Below are 17194 nucleotides of genomic sequence, written 5' to 3' on the forward strand. Positions count from 1 at the left end.
TACATAAATGTGGTTGTCCGATTCTATGATTTTTCACTAAAATGATGACATTCTCTACTTACATAAATGTGGTTGTCCGATTCTATGATTTTTCACTAAAATGATGACATTCTCTACTTACATAAATGTGGTTGTCCGATTCTATGATTTTTCACTAAAATGATGACATTCTCTACTTACATAAATGTGGTTGTCCGATTCTATGATTTTTCACCGGATTCACAAATTTCCAGTTTAATGGATCAGTGGTTGAAACCATGAGCATCGACCCATGCAGTCACGACACCATAACCGCCATCAGCTGCTCAACAATGAACAATGGTCTTCTGCGTCTTCTCCGGGATTCGAAAATAGGCATTCTGTCAGTCATTTTATTCTGGAATTGTGTAGCTCTGAACACATCCTTTGCCAGTGCTCACAATCTTCTCAGTTTGTTTACCGCAACACTCAGCAATATTCCAGCTAGCTATATGATGTAAAGTAAGCGATCTGTAAATTATCGGGTCTGTTGGACTCTGTATCAGGTAGACAGTGATTGACATCACGAGCATCGATCTACTTGATGCGATGACATGTGTCAACCAAGTCAGCGAGCCTGACCACCCGATCCCGTTAGTCGCTTCTTAATTACGACAATCATGGGTTGCTAAGACCAGATCTAACCCGGATGTTCATTGATGCCGCTTGTGTGAGAAGTTGGTTATCCAGTTCCAGGTAGTATTAAATAAAACATGACTGATGATCAAGGTTAGAACTGCCCTTCAGCCATGTGGGGAATCGAACCCGGATCTTCAGCGTTACGAGCCAACGCTTTAACCACTAGGCTACCCCACCGCCCCCTGTATCCGTAGAGCTTACCCATCGATATTTACACTAGTTATATCATGTTATGTAATGGTCAATTCATGACATTGATTATGCTTCACGATTAGATATGTCTTTCAAATAATTTAAATTGAAACCATTACTGAAATATAGTGTACCGCTTTAGTTTATTTCATGGGAGAATTTTTCCATCAACACCGGCTGGACGATTTGAACAATGTGTCAAACCTGTTGAGACAAGGCTTAATCTGACGTCGATAGTACTCAACACGCACATTAAGAAGTCAAGACTCCAGTTAGCCTCTGCATATACGTTTCTCCATGCAGGTATGTACACCTGTTCAAAGTCTGATGACATGTATGTACACTGCCTGTACTAACTTAACTAACGCTCAAGTTTTTCAAATCCTCACGTGTGACTAAGCACGCAATGTCGCATAACATATATTGATTACTGCCTCGTTATTACGCGTCAATATAGAGATTATTGTAAGGCTCCATTTCGTAATTAGGCTAACGTGCATGAATCTAAAATCTGGGCTAATAGGCTAATATAGATGACACTCATGCAGATGTTTAGTTACCAACAGCCAAGTTAAGCAGAGAACATTTTAGAGAAATTCAAGCTCATATCTATTTTACCAACCCACCCAATCTTGAATTAAACGAGATATCGAACCATCCCGTGAACAGACTGACACCGTTAGCAGCTGTGCATGTGTAGTGTATTCCTGGGTAATCAGTGAGTTATATTGCGTGAGGTGTTGGTGTCAGTGTGTTTAGTTCATGTTGTCAACCGCAGATTTGTTTGGTCCACATTTGTTTAGTTAATATTGTCATGGATCCAATGATTTGTTAAATCAATATTTGTTTAGTTCATTCTGTCACCTGCTGATTTGTCTAGGTCATATTTGTTTAGTTCATATTGTCAACCGCTGAGTAGTTACGGCCATATTCGTTTAGTTCATGTTGTCAACCACTGATTAGCTTCGGCCATATTCGTTTAGATCATGTTGTCAACCACTGATTAGCTTCGGCCATATTCGTTTAGTTCATGTTGTCAACCACTGATTAGCTTCGGCCATATTCGTTTAGATCATGTTGTCAACCGCTGAGTAGTTACGGCCATATTCGTTTAGTTCATGTTGTCAACCACTGATTAGCTTCGGCCATATTCGTTAAGTTCATGTTGTCAACCACTGATTAGCTTCGGCCATATTCGTTTGGTTCATGTTGTCAACCACTGATTAAATTCGGCCATATTCGTTTAGTTCATGTTGTCAACCACTGATTAGCTTCGGCCATATTCGTTTAGTTCATGTTGTCAACCACTAGCTTCGGCCATATTCGTTTAGTTCATGTTGTCAACCACTGATTAGCTTCGGCCATATTCGTTTAGTTCATGTTGTCAACCACTGATTAGCTTCGGCCATATTCGTTTAGTTCATGTTGTCAACAACCACTGATTAGCTTCGGCCATATTCGTTTAGTTCATGTTGTCAACCACTGATTTGTTTGGGTCATATTCGTTTAGTTCATGTTGTCAACCACTGATTTGTTTGGGCCATATTCGTTTAGTTCATTTTGTCAACCACTGATTCTTTGGGCCATATTTGTTTAGTTCAGCTTCGGCCATATTCGTTTAGTTCATGTTGTCAACCACTGATTTGTTTGGACCATATTCGTTTAGTTCATATTGTCAGTCACTGCATGATTTGTTTGGACCATATTAATATAGTTCATGTTGGCAACCGCTGATTCGTTTTGGGCCATACACGTTTGGTTCATGCTGGCAACCACTGATTTGTTTGGGCCATATTCGTTTAGTTCATACTGTCAACCACTGATGTATTTGGGCCATATTCGTTTAGTTCATGTTGGCAACCACTGATTTGATTTGGGCCATACTCGTTTAGTTCATGTTGTCAGCCACTGATTTGTTTGGGCCATATTTGTTTTATTTTCAATACGTGATGTAGTCAACCACAGTTCGTGTTTGTATTCGCCTGAGATGCTACGTTTTACTGCACCCCTCACTCACTCCGACAATACCGACTCTCGTGATAAAACAAGAATATTGCTGAGGTCGTAATTAACATTCACCACTCACTCGGAACAGTAACTATGAGTAACATAGCAGGAAGTGACATAAGGTTCAAGGTGAGGGTCATATAACTCACACACCACACCATCCTGCCCAATGTCACCCTGACATGTCACCACTGTAGTGTATTATGATAACGTTGCTCACGTTTCCGCCACTTGAGGAAGGTGAGGTGAGGTGAAATTGGGTTTTACGTCGTGCTTGAGAATATTTCGCTCATATGACGACGTGCATGCGTGTGTATGTGTATGTGCGGCTGCTTGTACTAGCCGAGACTGAAGCTGGTTTTATAGTGCTAGCCCACTGAGATACCATGCCGCAGTGAAGCATGAATACCCCACTCAGACACATTATACTGATTCCGAGCCGACAAGTCCTTGTTGTACCCATTAATGCCGAGCGCCAGGCGGGGACCAACAAGTACCATATTTTAACGTCTTTTGGTATGACGCGGTCGGGGATCGAACCCGCAACCTTCCGCTCTCCGAGCGGATGCTCTAACCACTACACCACGGAGGCGGTCACTTGAGGAAGGTGTATAAATCAACGTGCAATAGTACTCATATGTTCCTGGTACGTCGATAACACACATGCAAGGGTTCTGGGAAATATTTGTTCATATCCAGAGGGGCCTGAGTATACCTGAAGCGATTTCACAGCAGGTTCCATGTGATCAGTGTCCATTCAGAATAGGGGATGTTCTATTCACATCTGGGGCGGTGAGGTATCCTTGTGCTTTTAACGTTCACTCGTATCGCAGAAGACCCGGGTTCGATTCCCCATATATGTGCACTGTGTCCCCCGTCGTGATATTGCTGGAATATTGCTAAAAGCGGCGTAAAACCAAACTCAGTGAACGCCACCAAAAGATTAAAATTTTAGAGGGAAATCTGTAGACAAAAGGTTAAAATGTTGTCCATTTTGGTTCCAGGTGAAGCAATATGGCGTCAATATCGACACCAGGAAAAATACCGGTACCTCATGAAGACATCACTTGTAGGCTGTGCCAACAGCCGTTATCCTCCCCAAACTTTTGACGTGTCTCCATTCATTCTGTCAGCTATGTATTGAAGAACGGCTTACTACCGAGGGCGGTGGGCATGTCTTCCAATGCCCTCTGTGTAGGCATAAAACTCGGCTACCAACGAAATCAGCGAGCTCTCTAACAACCAACTTCTACATACTGGGACGTCAGAGGGTGTATGCTTGTCGCACACCACAGGCCTCTAATTGTGTGGTTTGTTCAATGAAAGGCGACTTTTGTGAAACCACTCGCCATTGCCTGGATTGTGGCGACAAACTTTGTGAAACATGCTCAATGAGACATAACTCTTCAACTCTGACAGCGACACATCGAGTGGTCTCCCTTGATGAGATCAAAGATGGCCTGTTTGACAGACATATTCAACAGGAGGAAGAACCGGTTTGCGAAAAACATTGCGAATGTTTGGTCATTTTCTGTAAAACGTGTTCAGAGGCATTATGTGTTCAGTGTGTTGTTGCTGAACACATGGAACACCAGTTCGAGATGGTGGATGAAACCGTAGCAAAAGTACGCCAGTCACTGAAACAGACACTGTCAAAAGTGACTTCCAACTTTCAGGATTCTCTCAAATCACTGCAAGCAGAGATGGATGAGTTAAACAAAGAGGAAGAAATATTTGTGAGTGAACTGACTTCATCAGTTGCTGCTGTGATGGAGAAGATCTCAGAGAAGAGTTCTGAGGTGTTGGAGAAGGGCAGGAGAAGTTTTGAGGGCGAGAGGAGGAGGAGGCAAAGGATGCTGGAGCTGGTGAACTCTGAGTCTGAAAGAAGGGAGGAGGTTGTCCGAGTATGTCAGCAGGTGGAAGAAAGTGATGTGATAACGTTTCTTTGATGTCTAAAACTATCAATGAAAGGTTGAAAGAGATGACAAAATTAAAACAATTCGCTGAGGCAGTTGACACTGTGTCTGTTAAGGAACCTATAACAAAGTTCAAAATCGACGTAGCCATTCCACTTGATAAATTCCTGACCTTGCGTGAAGTACCCGTGACAAGAGATCAGTTATCATTACCCAGTGATGTTAACCTTTCTCGCACTTTGAACCCTGACTCAGACAAAGACAGGGAGGACCTGCCAGACTTCAACAGATTGAAATCCCTTTCACCCACAGTAGGTTCTGAGAAGGTTAATACAAGGACCCCTTCACACGGGGCTACTACAGAGTCATCAGAAGACCAGCGACAAAAACATGACAGACCTGTCACGAAAGGCCACCATGATTATGCCCATGAAGGACCTTCAGCTCGGAAACAAGAGCTAGTGGAAGAAACATCCAGGGGTGAAGAATCTGAAATCGGCGGAGTTGAGGGGCTTGATAATGGGAAACAGTACATGCAATATAAACGTCAGTTTAGCGTACAGATTGGAACAGACGGCGCCCAGACAAGGTTGTCCTGCATGGCTCAACGTTCAAACGGTACCCTAATAGTTTTAGACGAACAGAAATACAAAACTGAAAATCTTTGAAACCAATGGTCAGTTTGTATATTCAGTTTTACAAAAAGGAAAATGTCAGTTGTTTAAACAGTTTGTGCACGTTGGCGATGGCGACAAGATTTTTGCCATTTATGAAAACAACTTGCTAATCCTAACTCGACATTTAAAGATTTTGTCAAAACATCCTCTTCTGCAAAAGCAAGACATGATTTGTGAACCTATCGTGGCCAACTTTGGAGAGAACATTGTCATCGGAAATCTTCCAAACAGAGAGATGAAAGTGATGGCAACATCAGGAAAGATGATCAGAAAGTGGACAAGTCAAGTCACTGGCGAGATGACGTCACTGAAGCACGTGGGTGACGACGCTGTCATCTCCTGCACGTCGCAAGGAAAGGGTGCCGTGTGTATGGAGTCTGAAGGAAATGGTTGCCTTCTTAAAATCAGTGGTAGAAAACGGAATGGAATGAAGTGGCGGCCCTCAGACGCAGTCTTCAGCACAAAGGGTCGCACGATTGTGTCTGATATGCACAGGAATGACATCCTGATTTTCTCTCCAAGTGGTGAGGCTTTGTGCGTTGTTGACACGTTACGGAACCATGTTTCGGAACCCAACTGTTTGGTGATAGGGGATTACGTTGACTTGTATGTCTCATGCAAAGATGGAGTGATAGCTGTGTATAAATTACAGTAAAACTACGGCATCTTTGAAGGTGCAAGATTTGGTCGCCATTTATTGCATTACATGAATGGTATTGTTATGATGCATTTGACAAAACAAATATGGCTGCAACAACTTTTATGAATAGTCGGACTCAATTGTTTACAGAGCGCTAGCTGGACATTTGAAGCATGCTGCTTTGAACAACAGAACCCAGCGAAAACTCTCCTTCCCCCCCCCCCCCCTTCCCTCCCCCCTCTCCGTAACAAAAAATCGAAGACGATTGTAGCTTTTCTCCGATTTAACACTTATCTTAATATAATATGTTGTCAAGCGGTTGTTTTTTTGTTGTTGTTGTTTTTTTTGGGGGGGGGTCTTTAGGCTTAACCTGGGCAATTGGTTGATTTACACCTCTGACATACATGTATATTATCGAAGCCGAGGAGAGACACATGAGTATATGTGATTATACTTGAATAGGGTTTTCATTCGAGCATACATTTGCATATCAGTACAAAATGAGTGTCACAATATCCATATGACCATACACTGTGTTTGTATAACATCAATGCGACACAAGCATATTGAAGGAGGAAGTATCTCCAAAGCATCTCGGTTACGTGCATATTGCTGAACACCTTTTCACCTGTAGCATGCTTAAGAGATAAAACGTTTGCGACATATCTCCGGGTCGACATTACGACATTGAAAACCGTACGTCCTTGAATTAACACAGCCTTGAAAACCAACGACGGTCATCAGTCAACACACCGAGCGATATGTATAATATACTCAGCAGCAAAGAAAAACGTCAGTGCGAATTAGATAGGCACTGTAATCAAATCATTACACAAATGGACATAATAAGCGGATAAAAAACACTTTTTGTGTACAATTTCTTGAGGCATCAAGTATCTGTACCTAGTGTGACCACCACGAACGGCAATAAATCGGCTGTGTTCGGCCTTGGTATGACATTATTCAGTCTCCTCTGAATTTCATCCCAAAGTCGTTTCGTTGGGTTTAAATCAGGACTAAGGGCTGGGCACTGCATAATGTTGACACCGTTCTGCTGTAGGAAGTCCGGTGTAGCTCTGGCAGTATGGGCCCGGGCGTTATCATGCTGGAAAATGTTGTTCCGGTTACGTGCGAAATGTGGTATGACGTGGGGTCTGAGAGCTTGGTCGATGTAGCGCACTGCTGTGATGCCGCCTCCTCTCCCTGGACCACAGGACCCACTCTCTGGTTCAGGCCTATTCCTCCCCATACCATGATGCTTGCACCTCCCCATGGGTCTCTTTCCATAACACATTGGTCTGAGTAACGATGGCCACGTCGTCGCCATATTCTTGTTCTGCTCTCTGCAGTTGATACGCAGCACCGACTCTCATCTGTGAACAGAACAGTTCTCCAATGCCTGTGTCACCAGTTTTGGTGTTGTAGGGCAAACTGTAGACGTTCACGCCGATGACGAAGGGTGAGGATAGGTCCAGGGTAAGGTCTACGGCAATGGAGGTTCCCGCTATTAAGACGTCGTCGTACTGTATCAGTACTGATTGGTCTTCCGTGTGTTCCCACTGTCTAGCGTGCTGTTTCGGATGCCTGCATGACACGCTAGACAGTGGGAACACCATACCATCTCCGAGATCAGGTTGCGTTTTTGAGACCATTTCCTGGGTTCCATTCTGAGTTTGGGAAGGAATGTCTTTGCTCAGATAAAGTTGGAGATGTTGCCATAAATATACAATCAAAACATTAAATGAGTTTACAGTTATCCGTTTCTGCGTAGGAAAATTTCAAACGGACATTTCTTTTGCTGCTTAGTATAGTTAAAATGGAATCATTTTCAACCAAATTTATCAGTTCTCTGAGAATTTGACACAAACTGCTAACAAACAGACACCAGCGCCTCTATACAAATAACCACATGTATTATGTTAAATACGGTATTTGTGCAACTTAACTATCAAATGTGAAGGTCACTGACTGCACAACACTTTGCGCATAATAAACAAATATGTAATAAAATAATTTACTGGTTCAGTGGATTCTGTTGGTGTTTGTGTATTTTTTCAGTTCAGAGAGACTTCAGCCAAAACATATTACATTACTTGGCTTCAAATGTAGGCCACGCCTTTGAGGCTAACGTTTGAAAATTTAGGATTTCTTTCAAAGCAGACATTTATATTTTCGGTGCGTTTGTTCAGCCAGCATAGGTTGTTTTGAAGGTTTTATGGAAGTGTTAGTCTTGATATTTTGACGAAACACATTGCACGGGTTCTGTTATAATATGAAAATTAGGAGTTTTATTTTATTTCCCGTCAAATTGGTTTGACGATTTTTTTACAAACCTTTGAAAAAATGTATTTTTTAAACAAGGTTACTGTTCGTATATATCGTTTAGTTTTAGTTAGTGATAAAAGTAAGATTTTAACATGGTCCAACGTATAGTTCTCCAGCCAGGGTAATGGGGATGACAAGCCCAGGCTGGGACTGAAGTGGATTAGATCAAATTGATATTTTAGATCATTATGAATAATTGTACAGCATTATTTCCACATAACACATGCTCCTCCCATTATTCAGTAAACGGTACGTATTTAGTTTTGTATCTGGTGTTACAAAGTTCTGGATATTCATTTTCATCCTTCCTGGTACACATTCATTGCTGGATTTAATAGCATGTGTGAGAAGGCATCGTTGTTTGACCTTGATTTTGACAAAGGATTAAAAAAATGTATAATACATACACGATATTGGCCTCATGAACACGTTAATGATAGTTTATGTCATTTTGGCACTTATGTAAACCGATTAACTGAATCTATCACATTATGTTATATTTCATATTGTCTATCCATATGACAGAACAAATTCCACAATACATCACGATACAACAATTACTCTTCATATCGGGCATACATAAACATGTCACACAGACGCACAATTCAACCAGGTCAGCCAAGCAGACACCTTACTTCAGAGACTCTTCCAAACCCGTCACAGGTCTTCTCGTTTAATGGTTTACCATATTAAACGCCTCACCATATATGGATAAACTTGATAATACCGATGCAAATGAGGACGCTTAATCTGATGTGACAGCTACTGGTTTAAAAATACAACAGGACAAAAAGTTCAAAACCCGTTCAGAAAGAAGTTTCATCCTGTACGGGTGCCTATTTCATATAAACAAACATGGATGCAAAAGGTGTATGTATAAATTGAGTGCATCAGTCCAGCATTTTACACCTATGATTCCAGTATGAATGATATGTTTGTATGATAAAGAGATTAGAACATCCGTATGTATGTGTTTCTCATCTCCAAACCTGAACCAGAAAGAGAGCGGTCGGTCGAAAAGAGCAAAGAGAAACACGTTTTTCAAGAATTGTGCACATTACTTTATGAAATTAAGTTTTTTATTAAATTCATTATGTATATCGTTTCGCTTTGCTTCGGAAATATTGCTGTTGTTTTCAGAAAGATCAAGCTGACATGGTTATTGCCCCCCGCAGCAACGCGAAACGCGGGGACCTATGACTTCAGCAGCGTCCGTACGTACAGACTCGTGCCAGTTATATTGGGCCGCTTGACGTAATTTCTATAGACTTACATGTTAATTTAATGTAGCATAAATAATATTAATGAATTTAATATTCGTAAGATCCAAATCAAATTTTGCACATTTATGAGGAATCATGTTACCTACAATCAAATAATTTCTGTTTAATTTTCCGTTGCATATTTATCGAATGGCAACCATTTAATCAACATATGCACAGTGCCGTGAACTCCTTTAACATGGCGGCCTATAGGATTGTGCATTGTGGAACCATACGTAAGTTGATGAATGTGATGTCATTAGTTAAATAGTGGTCTGAAAATTGAACTTAAATTATGTGCACAGAGGAGAGATGATTTCACATTTGCCTGTCAAATTTTACAAAGGCCCATTCTAAACTCACTCCATGAAAATTATTTATTACACTGAAATAACATGTAAGTCTATGGAAATTACTTAAAGTGGCCCAATATAACTGGCACGAGTCTGTACGTCCCGATTCTTGTTAACGCAATATCTCACAAAACGTTGCAGCCAATGTCTTCAAATTTGGTGACAGCCTACACCAGTCATTAAAAGGCTGTTTTGTCTTTCAAGATTTAGACATAATTTACAGTCACCTGTTTTCAATATAATACATGGTTAAGATATTGAAAAACTCTAGCTGAAGAATATATTGCCATTTCTTACAAATTTGATGTCAGGAATAAACATAACGGGTATCCGGGTAGGGTAATAGGTGGCGGGGTACCCGGGTAGAAAATCTGGACCCGTCCCAGACCTAATACACACTGATACTGACATCGGATATGTGCATCTGCACCTATACATTCAAATCTACTATATTCCTGAAATATCTTGAGAGTTGGGGAAGATTATGAGACGTGACCATGATTAAAAACTACATGACACAAAAGGTAATCTTCTATGTGACCAAAAGATAACAGCCAGTAAATATGATATATTTCATTCTTCTTAGCGGCGGGGGCATTGCCATGTTAGGGTACAAGGGTAAGAGTATTATGTTTCATACATCCGGCCAAACATGTCCACATAGGTAGGGAGAACTGATTTAAGAAAACTTATTAAACTCTGTCAAAAAAGAAACGCAACCCCTGTCCTCAGATATGAAAAATTCGTTTGAATGAAGTTATTGCTTCCAAACTAAATGTTATTCGAATGTATTGAAATTATACACGTAATTAATGAAGATTACCATCCAAACAACTGCATTTGTACGCATAAGTGTATTTTATTGCTTATTCCGTCACAACGCATGAAATGACCCTCATGGTGACTTCGCACAAAAAAACCACATGCAAATCATGAAAATGGCAGTTAATGTAGGGGTGTATAAAAGCCCATGTGCTTTCGTATTATATTCATTCATTTGTCGCATGAAAAGCTGTGTGAAAAATGCCACGATTGAGTGCTGCCGACCGAAATATCGCCATTGGTCGTGTTCAAGCCGGAGAAAGTTTTGGAACTGTTGCACGGCACCTAAATGTTCACAAAACAACGATATCCCGACTTTGGAGCCGCTACAACAACTTCAATTTGACCAACGATCGCCCGAGAAGTGGAAGGCCAAGAATCACGACCCCCCTTCAAGATCGGTACATCCGGGTCCATCACCTGCGTAATCGGCATGCCCTACCAACCGTGACTGCCACACAAATACCAGGGTTTGAGGAGAGTGTCAGCTCAAACGATTAGGAACCGTCTGAAAGAAGCGGGTTTACGTGCCTGTAGACCAGTTGTTGGACCTGTACTACGCCCCCTACATCTCCGCCGACGACTCAGGTGGTGCAACAACGTAAGGATATGGACTTTACAAAACTGGAGGCGCATCTGGTTTTCTGATGAATCCCGTTTTCTTTTGCAACATCACGACGGAAGAAAACGTGTGTATAGGAGACGTCATGAACGTTTTGCGCCCATCTGCGTCCGACAGGGGGACAGATTTGGCGGCGGAGAAAGCGTTATGGTTTGGGGATCCATCTCATACAACCAGAAATCAGACTTGGTGATCGTTGAAGGGAACCTGACAGCCCAACGTTACATCAACCACGTATTACAGCCTCACCTTCTCCCGATTATTGACCAACAGACACAGATTTTTCAACCAGACAACGCCCGGCCTCATACTGCACGTGTAACAATGAACTTTCTGCAGAATTCCAACGTCAATGTCTTGCCATAGCCCTCTAAATCACCAGACCTCAACCCTATTGAACACCTGTGGGATACTCTGGGTCGACGCGTACGTCAACGTCAGCCGCCGCCACAGACGCTGCAACAGCTCGGCGTTGCACTGCAGGAGGAGGAGAGCCATTCCCAGGGAAAGAATCCGGCGTCTTATCCGTTCTTGTCCAAGGAGATGCCGTGCAGTGATTGCAGCTCGTGGTGCTCATACGAGATACTGAGAAAAGACGCCCCCTGGTGACAAACTGGTGTCTGTGAGATGACTTTTGAAATGACAATTTTAAACATGCCCATCTTGGTTATTATTCTGCCAAATTTCGACAGAGTTTATTTATTTCACGAATGAGTACTGGCGGGAGATGAGAAACACTGAATTCATGTTTTATTTCTCGTGTGCTGTTGTATCGTAAATATCCGGGTGGGTGACACACACACACACCACGGTATAAAGTAATGTCAGTCCTGTTATAGATAGCAGTTGTATCGAATGATACCCATGTGATATGGGTGTGTGACTGCATCCATATGCAGGCAGTAATTAAATATCCGGTTTAACCAGTATTGTGTACTTACTTGCAATTCATATGCGAATTTTCACATACGATATTATCCCAAGCAGTAAATAAGATACACATCTGTCGTCATGCGGGCGAGTTTACCCATATACAAGGTATTGACTTTCAGTCGTTTAAAGGCACTATATCATACCACACTTCTCTAAAAGTAGATAATGCATTTCTCTCAATAATATCAGCCCTCAGGGAAACCACCATATTATTTATTCCCAAAATAGATTACAATATTAAATTAACAAGTTCGAATGAAATTAATGCAACGTTGCATTAAATCGACTCTCAGGCTCTACCGGACGAACATTATTTCAAAAGAACCCCATAGAGTTATGTCCCCTGGAGCACTCTTTACGAATATCCCACGCACAAAACTTGAAAACAGTTCGACAGTTTTCGATGTACGGAGCAATTGTTTACATTCCATATATAGCAAGTGTTCTCTGTTTGGAAGCTGTTCGCCTCGAAGTTTCAATTGTCGATTTCAGGCAAGTCGTAAAGGATAATAAGTCTTTTATTGCATCAATCGGAAGCTATTTAAGTGAGTGTAAATGCTCCAATATATATAATATAGGCCAAAATATTGTCGAAATTGTATGACATTGTGTCTTTAAACTTGTCTCAGTTGTCTTCATGTCCGCCATGTGAACTGCCTCTGTCGTTATAATTACTACTTCGTTTGTATATTTTGGGTAAGACAACAATCTCTGATAGAATAAAGGGAAAATGTGCTGAGCGTTACCCCGAATATTTTGATCGCTGGACATGTTTGATGTCCAGAAGCAATATGAAGGTAACAGTGTTGGTTGTTCCTATTGCAGAAAGAAATGCCCATTTCTATCAAAAGAATGTATTGTCTCCAGCAATAATCCCCTAGTTCGAGTATCCAGTTCCATTTTGGCCGAACTAAAGAATCTCTCCTCTCAGACCATAATGAATCACATCATGTACTCCTATACGTCAACATCTTCGATGGATTTGGTTTGGTTTACACTGAGTAGCGTCAGCGCAGTATGGCTAGGGAACCAGACCAGTGTTTAACTCTCATCTCATTACTCAGCCTCTGTCACGATATTGACTTGGTCAAAGTGCCCCCGTCCTGAAATTCCTGTCCGAACCATGACAGTTCTGCCTCTGAACCTACCCGCCTGCATAACATATGCGTCATGGTAACGTTCGCCGACCAGACGATGGTCGACACGACCATCACTGACGCCTGAGATTAACCCATGACTTGTTGCTGAACATGACATTACGTCACATGACCGTGGACCAACGAAGATCCGAACCAGTTCACAAAATGGAAGTCGGACAACTGGTAGTCTAGACTGTGGAAGTCGCGGTAGCTGAGTGGGTTAGGCGGCTGACTTTGTGTGCTGGCGATTGGGTGCCTGACTCTGAGGGTGTGAGTTCGAATCCCGGATGGGGCTCAACTAAAAAAGTACTAGAATTTGTACTTTACTAAGAAAGTGTAATCCCAAATATAACATATGTTAAACTCAGGGACATTTGGAGGTCTGTAGGTTCGTGCAAGAGTTCCGTTCTGTTTAGCATAGCATAGACAGGATATTAATATAGCGCACATATCCACGCAACTAGTTCATACTCAAGGCGCTGTCAATCTCAACGGCAAATTTATACTTAACCAGGAAGACGTTGGAGTTGTCCTCATTACTGAGAGATAGTAGAGATAGTGTAGGACTATTGGCCACAGCTTGCTGGGCTGTCCTCATTTGGCCACCTGTGTGGCAATGTGTTGCCTGGGTGATTTAATAATAAGAACTGTATGGAGGTATTCCTTCTAACAATTTGAGCATCACTGAGACAGCTCAGAACCCTATATGTGATATAGATCAGTGATCCACCAATGTTCCTTACACAGTCACCTTAACGGGCAAATACATGGACGAGGCAGATCGTAAGCGGTGTATTTTCATTTAATCATCTCCTTTCATTTTTCTATTGACATTTACTGCAATATATATTTTGTAATTAAACATTATTACCAGTTAAATTCTCTTGTGTGTTAGTGGTAACTCTTAATGTACAAAATATTCATATTCTCTGAGCTAACTGACATGATAAAATCCCTTTCATCTTTAACAGATGCAGCAGTTGCGTTGGCTTCCTTTGGGGTTACTTTCTGGAGTCTTGCTGCTTTGTGGTTCAGCTGGAATCAGTTCTAGAGTCCTCCGGTTCTCTTGTCCAGCTGGAACTAGTTCTCGAGTCTTTCGGTCCTCTGACCCAGCTGGAACCAGTTCTAGAGTCCTCCGGTTCTCTTGTCCAGCTGGAACTAGTTCTCGAGTCTTTCGGTCCTCTGACCCAGCTGGAACCAGTTCTCGAGTCTTTCGGTCCTCTGACCCAGCTGGAACCAGTTTCCGAGTCTTTCGGTCCTCTGACCCAGCTGGAACCAGTTCCTGAGTCTTTCGGTTCTTTGGTGCAGCTGGAATCAGTTCCAGATTCTCCCTAATCCTTGATATAGCTGAGATCATGTCTGGGGTGTTCCAGTTCTGTAATCCAGATGGGATCATTGCTGGAGTCTTCCAGTTCTGTACTCGTGATGGAATCATTTCTGGATGGCCAGTGTTCAGTGGTTCAGCTGGAGTCTCAATATTCTGCGGTTCTGCTAGGATCATGTTTGGAGCCTCAGTATTCCACGGTTCTGCTAGGATCATGTTATGAATCTCAGATTTCCGTGGTTCCGCTAGCATCATGTCTGGTGTCTCAGTATTCCGCGGTTCTGCTAGGATCGTATCTGGAGTCTCAGTATTCCGTGGTTCTGGTAGGATCATATCTTGAGTCCCTGTATTCTGTGGTTCTGGTAGGATCATGTCTTGAGTCCCAGTATTCTGTGGGTCTGGTAGGATCATGTTATGAGTCTCAGTATTCTGTGGTTCTGGTAGGATCATGTCTGGAGTCCCAGTATTCCACAGGTCTACTAGGACCATGTTTGCAGTCTCAGTATTCTGTGGGTCTGGTAGGATCATGTCTGGAGTCCCAGTATTCTGTGGGTCTGGTAGGATCATATCTTGAGTCTCAGTATTCTGTGGGTCTGGTAGGATCATGTCTGGAGTCCCTGTATTCCACAGTTCTGGTAGGACCATGTTTGCAGTCTCAGTATTCTGTGGGTCTGGTAGGATCATGTCTGGAGTCCCAGTATTCCACAGGTCTACTAGGACCATGTTTGCAGTCTCAGTATTCTGTGGGTCTGGTAGGATCATGTCTGGAGTCCCAGTATTCCACAGGTCTACTAGGACCATGTTTGCAGTCTCAGTATTCTGTGGGTCTGGTAGGATCATGTCTGGAGTCCCAGTATTCCACAGGTCTACTAGGACCATGTTTGCAGTCTCAGTATTCTGTGGGTCTGGTAGGATCATGTCTGGAGTCCCAGTATTCTGCAGTTCTGGTAGGATCATGTTTGGAGTCTCAGTATTCTGTGGGTCTGGTAGGATCATGTCTGGAGTCCCAGTATTCTGCAGTTCTGGTAGGATCATGTCTGGAGTCCCTGTATTCTGTGGGTCTGGTAGGATCATGTCTGGAGTCCCAGTATTCTGTGGGTCTGGTAGGATCATGTCTGGAGTCCCAGTATTCTGTGGGTCTGGTAGGATCATGTCTGGAGTCCCAGTATTCTGTGGGTCTGGTAGGATCATATCTTGAGTCCCTGTATTCTGTGGTTCTGGTAGGATCATATCTTGAGTCCCTGTATTCTGTGGTTCTGGTAGGATCATGTTATGAGTCTCAGTATTCTGTGGGTCTGGTAGGATCATGTCTTGGAGTCCCAGTATTCTGTGGGTCTGGTAGGATCATATCTTGAGTCCCAGTATTCTGTGGGTCTGGTAGGATTATGTCTGGAGTCCCAGTATTCTCAGGATTTCCAGGAGCCTTCAGTTTGTCATCAAACGTTCGAAGAAATGCACCAAGTTTACAGCTATCTAACCCTTTAAGTCCAGACTTAGAAGTATATCCTGCCACAGGTCCAGATGGGTACGGTGAATCTGAAGCATATCCTTTCAAGCCTCTGGAGGTCATCTGTTCGGTCATTAGGGCATCAGAGGTAACACCTTGCTTAATGGCACTTGGTACACTTGTTTCCACTTTAGTTGAATCCATGTGCCCCGAGCTCATTTCACTGAATGAAATATCAGGTCCCTCAAATGGATATCGAGAAGAAGCACACCTTACTAAAAGGGCCTTTCCAGCCTGACCTACAATCATCAAAGAAGCAGTCACCTTAAAACAACTGGAGTCTCCCTGCCGACAGATATTACTGCCATCTCTCATACTGCCTGGCGATGAACCATCCACAGCAGAGGGCTCAGGGAAGAGGTTCTCATTGCTACGTAAAACATCTGTGACGACATATCCACTTATACTCGATTCAAACTTAAATCTTGGAGCAACAACTGCAAATGGGATCCCACTTATTATTTCTCCAGGAAGACATTTGATCTCAGTGTCGGACAAGTGAGGATTAGCTTTCGCATTGACAGTTTCAGATGTGAAAGAATTTGAAGAAGAAATGTCTTTCATCCCTTCAGCTTGTTTCCTAGTTGCACCATCGTCAGCATTGGCAGCACTGACTACATTAGTACTTAATACAGGACTGGCTGATTTGTCATCCTTCTTACTATCTCCAGGACCTACATCTGCATTTTGAAAGGAATGGGTGATGCTGATTACAGAGCTTGGGGATATCACATCTAACAACGAACACAGGTGTTTTCAGTTTGGCAGCGAAGACATCAGTAGCATCTTGTAACTGCTTACTTTCATTAAAACATTGC

General features: G+C 42.4%; 3 protein-coding genes across 8 annotated transcripts in view; 1 reads left to right on the forward strand and 2 right to left on the reverse strand.

The window, feature by feature from the left end:
• Positions 1 to 17194, reverse strand: part of LOC124265821 (E3 ubiquitin-protein ligase TRIM56-like) — a 29637-nt gene that overhangs the window by 3668 nt on the left and 8775 nt on the right. The gene's annotated exons all lie outside the window — the stretch shown is intronic.
• On the forward strand, positions 1017 to 6318 carry LOC124265824 (E3 ubiquitin-protein ligase TRIM56-like). 2 transcript variants are annotated; one of them, XM_046700666.1, is made up of 2 exons: positions 1017 to 1183; positions 3861 to 6318. In XM_046700666.1, the coding sequence occupies exon 2, from the start codon at positions 4176 to 4178 to the stop codon at positions 4803 to 4805; it is 630 nt and encodes a 209-aa protein (XP_046556622.1). In that variant the 5' UTR covers positions 1017 to 1183; positions 3861 to 4175; the 3' UTR covers positions 4806 to 6318. The 2 variants fall into 2 exon arrangements, with proteins under 2 accessions (XP_046556622.1, XP_046556621.1); XM_046700665.1 differs by having other exon boundaries at positions 1017 to 1152.
• LOC124265822 (periaxin-like) lies at positions 14330 to 17025 on the reverse strand. Of its 5 annotated transcripts, none has more exons than XM_046700664.1 (3): positions 15905 to 17025; positions 15398 to 15475; positions 14330 to 15046 (listed from the first exon to the last, which is right to left on the reverse strand). In XM_046700664.1, the coding sequence occupies exons 1-3, from the start codon at positions 16175 to 16177 to the stop codon at positions 14510 to 14512; spliced, it is 888 nt and encodes a 295-aa protein (XP_046556620.1). In that variant the 5' UTR covers positions 16178 to 17025; the 3' UTR covers positions 14330 to 14509. The 5 variants fall into 5 exon arrangements, with proteins under 5 accessions (XP_046556620.1, XP_046556618.1, XP_046556617.1 ...); XM_046700662.1 differs by having other exon boundaries at positions 15242 to 15475; XM_046700661.1 differs by having other exon boundaries at positions 14330 to 15085; positions 15125 to 15475.

The sequence above is a fragment of the Haliotis rubra genome, unplaced genomic scaffold, assembly GCF_003918875.1.
Source record: "Haliotis rubra isolate DU_JTF1 unplaced genomic scaffold, ASM391887v1 Scf998, whole genome shotgun sequence".
NCBI lineage: Eukaryota > Metazoa > Mollusca > Gastropoda > Lepetellida > Haliotidae > Haliotis > Haliotis rubra.

Bases quoted from the DNA above. Each gene is read 5' to 3' on its own strand.
- LOC124265824 (XM_046700666.1), top strand. From the start codon at position 4,176: ATGAAAGGCGACTTTTGTGAAACCACTCGCCATTGCCTGGATTGTGGC.
- LOC124265822 (XM_046700660.1), bottom strand. From the start codon at position 16,177: ATGATCCTACCAGACCCACAGAATACTGAGACTCATAACATGATCCTA. The intron at 15,476-15,904 runs ATGATCCTACCA...GGGACTCCAGAC, and splicing joins AGAATACAGGGACTCCAGAC to ATGATCCTACCAGACCCACA.